Source organism: Acanthopagrus latus, chromosome 12 (assembly GCF_904848185.1).
Source record: "Acanthopagrus latus isolate v.2019 chromosome 12, fAcaLat1.1, whole genome shotgun sequence".
Lineage (NCBI taxonomy): Eukaryota > Metazoa > Chordata > Actinopteri > Spariformes > Sparidae > Acanthopagrus > Acanthopagrus latus.
This window is the reverse complement of record NC_051050.1, coordinates 5,626,997-5,640,078: the sequence shown is the minus strand read 5'-3', so window position 1 is coordinate 5,640,078 and position 13,082 is coordinate 5,626,997. Positions and strand designations below refer to the sequence as shown.

Here is a 13,082-nt window from a genome sequence, read left to right as displayed (position 1 = left end):
TAACATTTAAGAAGCATGAACCAGGAAACGTTTGCCATTTTTGCTCTGAAAATCAATGACGGTCACTTTAACAGGAGTAGGAGTAGAACAGCGATGACTGTAAGGATGAACTGTACAACCTGATATGCCATGCATCTGTAGTCGTACTGGTTACATTCTTGCTCCTTTCAACAAACCTCTCACTATAGCCTCATATAAACGCTGCTGTGGACAGTGAGACAAACCACTTGCAATCAGGTCATGAACTGAAATTGGGGTTGTATCAGGTGTATGATAGGAAGAACAGTTTGGGTTCTATTTTTGTTCATTCAGCACAGAGTCTTCCATGGTGTGTTTAGCCTCAGTTAGCACAAAGATGGGAAGCAGAATCAAGCCACTTGGCTTTTGAAAGATGAGTTTGGTCAGTTAATCAGTTCATTTGTTAAGCAAAGGTCCAGAACATCATAATAACATAACTTATTCAGTGCTATAGAAAATATCTGTGAGTTTCAATTGATTTGAGTAAGTACGTTTGTTAAAAATAGATCCCCTTTGGCTTTGACTCGTAATGGCTCTTCACCTCGCCACATTTAATAATCCGCCTGGTCTCAGATGTGAGGCCTGCTTTGAGCTGCATGTGGGTCGGCCTATTAGTGACCTCTGGGTGATGGAGAGGGATGACAGGTTAACAAGAGAGATGCATTCTGGTCATTTTGCTAGCGAGGGGGATGGAGTCCTGCACCATCTCTGCTCACCTACTGTTTGAAGTCATCTACAGTGGGATCCAACACAAAGCACTCTTTTACATCTGCATAACAGCCATGTGTCATGGTCACAATTCTTTAACAACCACATTCAAGGGGTCCTCAAAAATGCTCTGCTCTGAAATATTTTGTTATATTTATATAATATATAATATTTACCTGATAAATATCAGCATGTTGGCATTATCGCTGTGAGCATTAGCATTCAGATTAGGCACTACTGTCTCAACTGGCAATAATGTAAACAGGTTCTAACAGAAACATCCGGGACAGTAAGATGGTAGAAGTAGAAGATGGTCCATGTCAAGGTTCACATACAAACACAAGGGAGCAGGAGAAGACTTTTTCAGCCGTGCACTGAAATAACTGAGCTTGGCTTCGCACTGGGCCTTGTGAAAACACACCAGTCGCCTCTCAGGCATCAGAGCTCTGCACTGTTTGGGTCTCCACCCACAGAAACACTGACTTTGGGCCTGCTGATTACAGAATGCGCTCGCCAGGGAACATCTTTATTGGATGATGTTTCAGTTTTTACGAGGGACTTTGTCGGCTCAAAATGCTCCTCATAGCAACTCCACATCCCGCCAATTACTAAACCTACAACATCCATGGAGAACTAACAACGTGTGTGTGTGTGTGAGAGACAGAGAGAGTGTGTGTCCTTATCCTGAAATCCTAATGACAGGATAGCGTGGCCGCGGCCCGTGTTGCCCCGGCGACAGGCGCCATGGATATGTGACAGAGGGAAACGGGAGAGCAGAGGTGGAGAGAGGCCGTCAGAGAGAGAGAGACAGACATGGCAGCAAGACGGACAGCTTTTGATCATGTAAACAGGAAAACAAATCATTAACAGCATCAATGATTCACGCAATGATGGGCGAAAACATTGAGGTCGACTGTACGCTGCCTCCATGGGGAGACTATTTGAATGAAATTTACATTGCGCACAAAAGCTCCACATTCCCAGTAGTGTTTTGCATTTGTCACAGTGGAGGGGGAACTGGATCTGTTCATCAAGGCAGCTCAGAGGGTTTATTAGAATGAGTTCACCTTTTATTTATCAATATACCCCAGCACATGCATTGAAGAGAGATACATGTCAAGGCAGGTGGTTTGGGAAAAAAAAAAACCTACAGGTTTCGAAAGTCGGCGGTTTCCACCTGCATCCTCCACTCACCCACTCTGTTTCTTTTTATAAACTTCACAAAAAGCCCCGTCTGTTAACGTCCTCTGCTTTTAGCCTCCTCATCTTCTTACTCATGCACTCTAAAGACCCACACACACAGAGACCTACACACACACACACACACACACTGAATTAAACATGACTATGATAGTGGGGCTTTGCTGGCTGAATTCTAATTACACCGACTTTGCAGGGTTGCACATGTGCCTGAGGCCTGTGTGGGAAACCTGCAAGCGTGCATCTCCTACGAGGGTGTTTATGCCAAAATTAGGCATGGCAGTGCTTGAGTGTGTGTGTGTGTGTGTGTTTGTGCGTCGATGTCCTGCAGCCACAAAGCCCTCGGAGCAAAATGACAAGCTTGTTAAAGAGGAAACCATATTTGCACCGCCAGTGATCTCAATAACAAAAAGGGAATTAGCACCTTTCCTACGTGGCAGACAGCGACAGACAGCATCAGCTTGATTTCTTTATTTGATGTTGCTGCCTGGTGGAATTGTGAGTCAAGGACACCTTCATCTAAATGCCAAGTCTAGCGAAGACTCTCGTCTTTCACTAAAAAGTTTCTCTCTCACCAGACGACAGCTACACATCTAAGTTGTGGTCTACCCCAACAACAGAAAGCTTTTATGCAGTAAGAAGGTATTTCAGAGGCAGGAAAAGAGCACTGAGTGATGCAGCAGCTCAGTACATAACCGCAGGAAGTGAGGTTAGAGATGCATAAGGTTGTTTCCAAGCCTCTGAAGCCAACACTCTATTGTATAAAGTCCATGCAGCCTTGGTGACAGTCATGCTTTCACTTCAACTGGGATCACATGTTCCTCTGGAGGCAGAGCAGACTGCCTTACCGCCTCACATACCGTTTATAACTCCTTTCCTAATCTATATGGGACAAAGCACGTTTCCTGGAACGTTCAACTATTCAGATTGTAAAACCTTCTCCTGGCAATTATAAATAAATAAAGATAAATCATCATAAGGAAACGAATCAAGGAAGGAAATAAACCACTGCAGAGTAGTGTAATGGTGAATGTAGAAACTGTTTCAAGGCTATATATATCAAGGCTGATATTACCCATGGATAAAATGACAGTGTTTAAAGTGAATGAGGTAGCTTTGAGTAGACAAATCCTACAGAGAATTAACAACTCTCTGTTCACGCACTTCCTCGCAGCTCCACTTTGCATTTTAGTGTTTTTTAGCCCATGGTTTTGATTTTATGGCCACAACTTCACTGTTTTGGTTGAGTCTTACTGCTCTCTTTAGCTTTGTTTTCAGCAAAAAAAAATCTCTGATATGCTCACTGTAAACTTCGTGCTCAGCACCTGATGTCCAACAGACAAAAACAGCTGGTGGACACAAAAACAGGAGCTCTCCGGAGAGTGAATTATAGACCTACATTCATCTGCATCTCAAAACACGTCTCTAAATTAATGCTAATGCTGTCTGTGTTGCCAACATATTAGCCGTAATAAAATTACAAGCTGATAATAATTCAAACTACAGACGTCATAAAACTTTGCCAGGTGCAATGTATCATAATGTTAAAGAGCAACTTAGTGACTGGTACACACACACACACACACACACACACACACAGACAATATCGAGCTCTTTGCAAATTTCCAGTCCAGACTCTCCACATCATCGAGAGTTGTTTTCTGTTTTTACATGTCTTGATTGGAGGGCATCGCCCAGGTCACTTTAAATGACACTGGTTGGGACTTGACCGAAAAAGAATGGATCTTATTATAGTGCAAAAAGTGAGCGTACATATAATTTTCTGACTCAAAAAGAAGGATTCGGTGTTGAGCTGCTGACACAGCAAAACACTCTCCCAAGTCTACTTGCCTTCTAAAAAGTGACTATTTTGGAAATACTACTCAACTTCAGCTCACTCTGAAGCATCTCCCCCGCCACTTCACCTCAGCCTTATTAAAGAGAAGGAGCACTCAGGATAGTGGGCGGCCGACTGTTATTTTGAATTTAGCTGTTTCTAAAGCAAGGGGGTAGTGCGGCAGGTTTTGGCAGGAAGTGTAAGGGAGGAGGGATGGGGAATGTCTGCTGGGTGGTAAATAATTAAACACAATGGACTTTCACACCTGTAGCACAGGCGCACAATGTAAATGTAGGAGTGTGCCCTTTCATTGGCCTTCCTGTGTTACTGAGAGCTTTAAACCGTTTGGCTATTTTTAACCTGCTGTATGCATGACATTTGACCACAAAGAGCAAAAGCAAAAAAAATAAATAAATAATAATGTTCTCTAAACACAGATAATGCACAGAGGTGGAGTGATGTATACCAAGCTGCAAAAACACGTTTATCATTGTGTCAGTACTGCTTATACATAGTGCTATAGTGAGTACTGTTGTTTTTACTGTTCAAATTTAGGTTTCTTTCACAGCTGCAGTTCTGTTCACTTAGCAAGGGGGAAAAAAGAATATCAAAATGATCAATTGCTGCCTTTTGGTCCTGGATTGGCTCATATTCACACTGAATTATAAAGAACAAACAGTGATGTTGAAGTCAAATGAGCTGTCGGCTAACTCAATCACTGGACAGATTGGTTGGACACTGCATCATCAGTGCTCTGTGCACCCACAGTCGTCGACCTCCCGTGACTTCACTGAGCCGTATTTATCTTCTCTGGTGACGCCAAGATCTCAAAAATAAGCACCGAGTGATTATGTGCAACGTTAGTCCAGACTGCGACTACAGTCACATTCTGATGCGTTGGGGAAACTGCCTGCGCCCACAGGCTGATGCGCCATGTGTTACCATGGTTACCGAAAGATCTTGCAGAAATGTTTATACAGACCACTCGGGTCAGCGCATGCCAACTATTTTTATCCACCACTCCCCTACAGCTCCGTCAGATGGGTTCAGGTACCTACTGACAGATGGAATGCCTTTCATTAAACTGTTCGATAGAACGTGACTGCATGAAAACACTGTGGTGCATCTGTGGCTGCACACCTTCATTCACACCATGCATAGTAACTGTGGGATTGTATCACCATCATCGTCCATCTAATAACTAAAGTCCTGTCTGGGATAATAGAATTATTCACCCGTGCATCAGCTCAATAAGGTCTTTATCCACTCTTATTTTCTCATGAGTGTGTGATCAGTACTCTGTATGTGCATCTCCCAAAAGAGCTGAGACTTAAGAGAAATGGCTCACTACTTTTATCTGCTAATTCCATCATCAGCACCAAAGAAAACTTTCAGATATTAGATTTAGATTAACTGGCCTGACGTGGCATTTTCCTGCCCAGGGCAAGGGAGAGATTCTGATCATTGAGCCTTGCTGAGTTTGAATTCACATTCCAACCACTTAGAGTGGAAGACGCTGGCTGCATAAACCATTTATCCATCACTTTCAGCTATTTTTTGTTGTTATAGCTGCAAACAATCCGCACCAGAGTTTGATTCACAGCTTTCACGGCAGCCTAAATGAACAGAACTGGTTAGTTTGACCTGTACAAAACAAGATAGTAGTGAAAACACCATTGAATCAATTAGTTCGAACGCAGCCTTAAGATAATTTAAGGCTAATATGATACCAACAGATTGATATCTAACCAAATCTCAAGTCCCAGCAGATGAACAGTCTTACAACTGGATAATTATCACTCTCAGTAACGAACACACGACCCTCTTCTCCAGATCTCATCATTAGCTTTGCAGAATGGTCATAATCCACATAAATGCGCTGCAGCAGTTGAAAAATGAGTCATCTGAGCGGCTCCTCTGTGCAAAAACACAAACACCGAAAATCCCAGGCGGGTAAGCGCATAAAATCTCCTCCTCTCTCTCACTCTCTGGATGTTGTGCTGACAAACACATGGGCCTGTCTCCCTTTTCCCATAATAACCAGTCGTAGGGAGCAGAGAGACTTCAAAAACAAACCACCCCGCCCCCTCCAGTGTCTTATTGCCAGCTGTACCTCTCCTTGACAAAGAGTGGCGCGTCTGCCACGAGGAAATAAAAATAATCTGTCAATTTGGCCCGGGTTTAGCCAAGAGACCCCAGTCCAAATCACACGACAGATGAAAACTGAGTCAATCCTGGCCTGTTTATTTCACCGGAAAGCCCAAGTCGATTTTATGCAAATGCAAGAGTGATGTGGTAGAAGAAGCTGCACTTGACCTACATAGCTCTTCCACAATTCCTTCCCCAATAGAGAGGAGGAGATCATAGGAAGCTGGAAGCAAGGGGACAAGCCTTATTAACTATCAGCGCACGGGAATAAAGCAGTGCACTGTGGGTAGAGGGGAAAAAAAAAAAAAACAGCGGTGCTTGCGGAGCGATAAAGACGAGAGAACAGCAGAGACTGGGCTGGAAGTGATCCAGCATTCAGCACTCGCGCAAGTTCAAAAATCAGAACATGCAACAAGAGAGCGCGGACGCAGTGAAACATTTGTGGAAAATCTAGAGGAAGAGTCGATGATCTGCTTTGGTCAAGTTCTCAAGTCCTGACGTGCATATGGAACATTCTTTTTCAGCCAAGTTCCTCATAAAAAAAAAAAAAAAATGGTTTGGGTTTGTTGGAAAAAGAGTGCACAAAAAAAGCCCAATCCCAGACCAGAACGCTGAGCCGGGGCCATTCTCAGAGGCTGCTCTCACACAGAAGCGGCACTGAACAAAAATTCCGCACAAATTATACAGGCCAGGCCAAGCCTCGATGCTTTTGTAATTGCTTGTGCAGCCCTGCCCAGAAAAGAAAAGAAGAAAAAAATCTGGGCCTTGATGATGACGAAGAGGAGCAGACAGACAACAAAAGGATGAAGTGTTTGGTTTGGGAGCGACAGGGACAAAGGACAGGAGGTGCTCATGCTCACGCTCACTGGTAGTGCACATGTGCGCACAATAAATACACATGCATCGCAACCAGCTTGGTTAGACATACACAAGACGGCGGCCTGAACATCTGTCATTATAAAGTCACGATCTGCAGGCAAGGGTCGGTCAAAGCCACAGAACTTAGTTTTGAATTCTAGTCAAGATCCCAAAAATGTGACGCTGAATTAAAAGGAAATGTGGAGGAAATACTGCACAAGCCTCAAATCTCTATTAGTACAGATGCCGGGTTTCACTTGAAATGTTTTCGATGATACTGCCGATGTGATCAGGCCCAGTACCAGAACAATATGTTTCTGACACCTTACATTGAAGCATGTAAAGGAGGCATTTTCTTTTTTTTATTTAAAGGATATGTTCACACAAAAATGAAAATTCAGTCATTATCTACTCACCATCATGATGATGGAAAGTCAGGTGAAGTTTCCTAGTCCACGGGATCCCAAGCTGATAACTGTCTATTAGCTTAGCAGCTACAGTGAATATTTCAGCTTTGTGTAAGCTGTAAATAACACCTTTTCAATTCTGGGGTGTCTGGAGACTTGAATTATGCTGGACATGCTGTATGGAGCCATTTCATGCAGTTGATTACAGAGAATCCTGCAATGTTGTTTTGCTGTGAAGCTCCAGAAATGTTTTGTAGAATACGAAAACTTCACCTGACTTCCACTGGCATTTGGGTGATGGGATAATGGGTGAAATTATCCTTTAACAAGAGAAGTCAAATGTCGATTAAACACAAGAACTTTGCCTACAAACAGTCCAAACAGGCGAAAAATGATCAAAACTACCAATACCCAGCCTCGTACAGAACAGATGTGATACAGTTTCAACCAAGTCCCTGCAGAGTCTGTGCCATTTCCTGGTCACTGTTTCCACTTGACAAAATCGTAAGCGGCCTGATCTTCTTGCCATGCTTGTAAAAAGGTTGGTGGATTTACTTGCAGAGCGGAGGATTCCAGTCGACCAGGTTGAGGAAACAGGACCGCGGGCCAGCGTCTGAGATGCTGACACAGCGGCCTAGATTGAAAAGCTGCCAAAAGGCTAAAAACGTCGAGCATTAGAGGCAATGTGCCACTTTGTAGATCACAAAGGGGCAGGACTGTGATGCAACTGAATGCATCCTAAAACTGTGGTAATGCCTTTTCCACTTTGGCAGGTGGAGCACAGTAGACCAAGAGGATGGCTGAGGGATGACTGGACTCAGACCCAGGATGCTCCACACCCCGAGCTACCGAGCCACCGCGATGCTCCCCAACGTGTTCTGTTAGGTAAAAATTCAAGCCACAGGCACAAATCTTTGGCCGTCAAGAGCAACGTAAACACCACCATGATGAAAATAATTCTCGGCACTGTGATCAAGAGCAGGATCTGAAAGCAGCCTGCAGTCACTTGCCAAATTAATTAGAAACCTTGTCTGATATTTAATTAATCCCTAATACAGATGAAACAGGAGCGATTTGCAGCGAGACCTTGGCCAAGCAAGAGCTAGTTATCTGATTATGATTATAGGATAATTGTGATGCCCGAAAACACAAACTTTGCTCTCATTTAATGATGATTAAGTACCCGGCCTGGGGATATCTCAGCTTTGAAGAAACCCGTAGATGAATTCAAGCGTAGAAGAAGCAGTAAGTGTGCTCCTCCAGAGTCTGGGACAGGTCAGAGCTGGCCCGAATCCCTGAGCCAAATCCTGAGAACTGAATACAGCCTTGATGGGATTGTTCAGTCAATAGGCTTGGAGGACCACCTAACCCAGTAATGCGCTCTGCGACAAATAACATGCCTTTGTGGGACGGCAATCCGCAGGAAAGAGCCCCGCGTGTCGCTCCAAGCGCCTGTGTAAACACACACTTTTAATCCATCGGGCCTGAGAGCAGGTCAAGTGATGGGCCGAGGAGATTTATTGAAGCAGACACTTGCTCGCGCCGCAACACGTGAACATGACGGTGAGCGTGAAGCATGAGGCGGAAATGCCGCTCGAATCCTTGTAAAGCAAAGGTGACCGGAGCTCGGTGGCTTGGTTTAACATGTGTAAAGTGACAGAGGTGCCGAGATTGAAGGGGAAAAAAACAAAACAGAACCTTTCCTGTGTGACGAGTGAATACTAAATATAGAGCAGAGGAAACTTTAATGATCCCCTGGGGAAGATTTGGCACATGAGATGCATGCGATTGGAAGCGCGATAATATTCGCACTTACTGCGTGCTGCAGTGTTGACACGTTTATTTTCATTGAGGAATGATAATCTAGAAATTAGGGCTGCAGATAACGATTATTTTCATTAATGATGAATCTGCCACAGTGTTTCTAATGAACTGACTCATAAGCTCAAAAATGATCACCACGAACTCCCAGACACAAAGCTGATTCTTTTCAAATGGCTTGTTGTGTCTGCTAGACGGTCTAAAACCCAAAGATGTTCAGTTAGGAGATGTGTAAAACATAAAACGCAGCATGAATTCACATTTGAGAAGCTGACACCAGCTGTTTTCTGGGAATTTTACTTGATAAATCATGAAATCTTTTCAGCACTGTGTCCCCCTACATGCTCAGAGAACAACTGCTAAAACTGTCAACAGAGCAACAGAGTTTGATTCAGCCTTTTGCTCTCACCTTCTTGCCCGTGGAGCCCGTCTTGGAGAGGCAGGACTTGGCGAGGGAAAGGTACCCACCGACGACCTCGATCTCCTCCACAGCAGGGTACCGTTTCTTCAGCAGGGAGCCCAGCTGAGCGTAAGGGGCCTGTGGGGGTGTGGACCCCGGCGGAGCGACACTCGAGGCTTCCTGCTGGGGTTCAGGCGAGCTTGGCTGGGCCTCGGACTCCAACCTACGTTTAGGCACCACAGTGAAGGTGTTGCCCTTCCTCCTCTGCACCATGGGGCTGGGAGCAGGCACGCGCTGCGGGGGCTCCACTTCAATGTCGTCTATGTTCGTTACTGGCAGGTGATCCATGGGAGGTTGTTCTGGAGCGGGGGAGGGGTCGGAGGGGACAGGAGAGACTGAGGAAACCGGGGAGAAGGAAGGTGAAGATGGGACAGCTGGAGAAGAGGGGGGGGACGCCAGGGCAGGTGGAGAGGAGGGGGCTGGGGTTAGAGCAGGAGATGGGGACAAAGGTTCTGAGGCCGGGGGAGGATCTGGACTTGTGGCAACAGGAGATGGTTCAGGCTTGGATGGCTGTGCTGATGTCTTGATCTCCTTGTCCTCCTGTAGTTTCTCCTCAGTCCTCTTTGAGGGTGTCAGAGTGGGTGTAGGGGTGTGGGAGGTTGGCACTCCAGGCGTGGGCACCACTGCCGCTCTATGGGAGGGGGAAGACTTGATGGGGCTGGACGGCGTTGGGCTGCCGGTTGCAGACGAGGCAGCAGCGTGGCGCTTGGGGATCACCGTGAAGGAGTTTCGGGACTGCAGGCGCAGGTTTGCGAGGGCCCGTGCCTGGGTGTCCTCGTCAGGAATGCGGGCGAGGTCTGGCTTAGGGGAGGGGCGGATCTCAAAGTCAGGCGAGGAGCGCGACACCTTGGAAGAGATGGAGCTTGAGGGGGGATCGGCACGGGCACGAAGGGTCTCCGGGGAGCATGGCACCTTGGATTTGGGTGGCACCTCTGCGCCCTCCCAGTCTCTCTCCCTGGTGGGCTTGATTTGCCCCCTGTCTGGCTCATCTCTCGGGGCGACAGCTGTGCCACGTCCTCCACTGTCCTCAAACCTATGACGGAAGGAAGACACGGACTGAGGGACCCCAGCAGAGCGCTGGGGGCTGCCCAGCTCGGAGGCAGCAGGCTGGGGCTTTGGTTTGGAAGACGAGGGACTCTGGAAGACAGGAGACGATGGCTGGCTGCTGAACGGGCTGTGGAGCGGGCTGCTGACCGACGGGCCTGGCCTGGGCTTTGGCACCAGATCTGGCTGTGGCTTGGGCCAGAGCCTTGGCCTGCTGCTGGCACCACAATCCAGGTCCAGCAGGTTCTCTGTGCTGCGGGACTTCTTCTGCAGCTTCCCATAGTTGCTGTCAAACTTCTGCAGCATCCGGCTGACCCTGCCTTGACCCTCACCTGTCTCAAATGATGAGACGTCATGATCAGGGCGGCCCAGGGTGCTCAGGTTCTCCTCACTCTTGCTTAACGTGGTGTCGTAAATGACCACCTCCTTGGCTCTTATCTCGGTAACAGCACTCCCTCTCCGGTCCAGGAGGTCGTTCAGAGAGCTATAACTACTGACACCGTTTTGCTGCCATTTGGACCCGCTTTTTAACCCCCCAGCTTCCGGAAAGTAATCCGGGTCCGATTCAATTATGATAATGTTCTCTGCGCGGATAGTCCGTATGCCTGGTACGCTGCCATACAGCTCCAGGATGTGCTGGACCGGGCGAGCGGTGTTTTCTCGGTCCTGTCGCCTCCTCCTCTCCTTCTCCAGCTTGATGAACGGGTTCTCCTCCAGCGGGCCCAGGCTTTCCTGTAGCACCAGGCTCTCGGGTCTCTCGTCCTCCCCAGAAACCGTCCTCTCCGCGGCCATCGGCCGTGGCTCTTTGTTGTTGGAGAAGTGCTGGCTGGCCGTGGTGATGGTGTAGTTCCGCCCGGACCCGCCGCTCGCTCCGCTGTCACTCTTGGCTCCGCTGCTGCTGCCGTTCACATTTCCCGTCAGCTCGCCGTTAGCCCGCTGCGGGCCCGCGCCGCCGGGACTTGTCTCCGCGGCACCGGCTCCTCCAGACCCGCCACCCTTCGCTTTCCTCCTCTCCAGTATCTCTCGCTTCCAGGCCGGCATCCTCGGGCTCTCTTGCCCGGCCTCTTGACGGAGGACGCGTACCTCTCCTCCGCCAGACATCGCGGAGGGTCGCTCGGGGGGGATGAAGAGGAGAGAGGCAGGCTGCGAGGCGGGTTTTGCCGGGGTCCGGTGCGGCTGTAAAACCTGTATCCGGCTCTGACTGTACCTGCAGCACGGATCACCGTACGCTCACACACATCCTCGCCGTCTCTTTTTTTCCCCTCTCTCCTCTCCCTCTGCTTTCTCACTCTCTGGCACCCTCTTTCCACACAGCCCCTGAACGCGGCCCCGCCCCTCCGCAGCAGCACGAGCGGCTCTGGCTGTCTCATCCGCTTCTTGATTGGTCACCGTGTCTTGCGGGCGCGCCCCCTCCTTTTCTGTAGAGCGCCGCACACTGACGCAGACCACTCCCGTTTCTATTGTTGACTGGCCAGGGAGTGCCTGTCGATCAAAATGTTGCGTTCAGGTTCCACTTGCCCCTCCCTTTTTGTTTCTAGTGACGATGGGATATACCTTTTATTGGGTGATTACACATAGACAAACGTAGGTATTTATTGTAATACTGTGTGTGCTCTGCTACATTTAGCGTTTATAAGGTGTACTAATTACTTGATTTTACAACCCTGATCACGTTGTGACACTTGCCGCGTTTTGAATTAACTAAATTATTGCTATTCCTTAAGAACTGAATGGATCTTTACTGCACCTCTGCAGCCCACCAAAGACTCTTTTCTGCAGCACTAGTTGTGTTTAATGTATAGTTTTCCTTTCCAAAGAGGCATTCAGTCTGTACAGGGATCCTGTAGCCCTGAGGTGTTTGTGTTCGGGTGTGATAAGCAGGGAATATCCAGTGGCTGCTGAAGCCTGACGACTGTTCATTCAGCACTTGCCGGTGATGCCACCTGTCGATAATCCGGCTGCGGTAAACAGATGAGCTGAGAAGGAGCCTACCGCACATGAATCAGCACTAAGTGGGGCTATTATTGGGAACTACCAGAGATTACTGTACCTCATCAAATATTTATCACCGAACCATAATTAAGAACAGCTAGGCTAAAGAGCGCAGGGGAAGAAGGGCATGGTCACATTCACCGAAACGCACCTTTTGTCCGCTCTTCAAAGTTGGCCCTTGAAAGAAATGAAAGCACCGCTGCAGTCACCACCACTGAGGCCCAAGAGCTCTCATTCTCAGCAATGTTCCCCCGAATTCAAGTGGTGACATCTTTTTTTTTTTTTTTTTTTTTGGTGTTTAAATCTGTAATATTGTGTAGACAAAAACTTAAAATCCTACTGATTTAGGGCTTAATCTATCACTGAACATGTCTGAACACAACAATAACACGGGTTATCTTCTAATCTATACAAGAGCAGGATATGCAGTATGAAGTAAAATGTAATGGTCCGTAAACTGTTTTTAAATGTACTTAGAAAAAGAAAGCATGATTTGAGAACTGGTTGATGGATTGCGTATAGGCTACAAAGTGCAAAAAAACATAAATATTGGTCTGGTACTTTATGTTGTGGCTCACCACGCCCATAG

The 13,082-nt window shown here is 47.2% G+C and overlaps 1 protein-coding gene across 1 annotated transcript in view; it reads right to left on the bottom strand.

The window, feature by feature from the left end:
* tprn (taperin) overlaps positions 1-11,816 on the bottom strand; it is a 28,935-nt gene extending 17,119 nt beyond the window's left edge. Inside the window, exon 1 of the mRNA XM_037116905.1 lies at positions 9,407-11,816. Coding sequence (XP_036972800.1) covers positions 9,407-11,602 — 2,196 coding nt within the window. The 5' untranslated portion in view covers positions 11,603-11,816. The remainder of the gene's footprint in view (positions 1-9,406) is intronic.
* Positions 11,817-13,082: the final 1,266 nt, after the last annotated feature.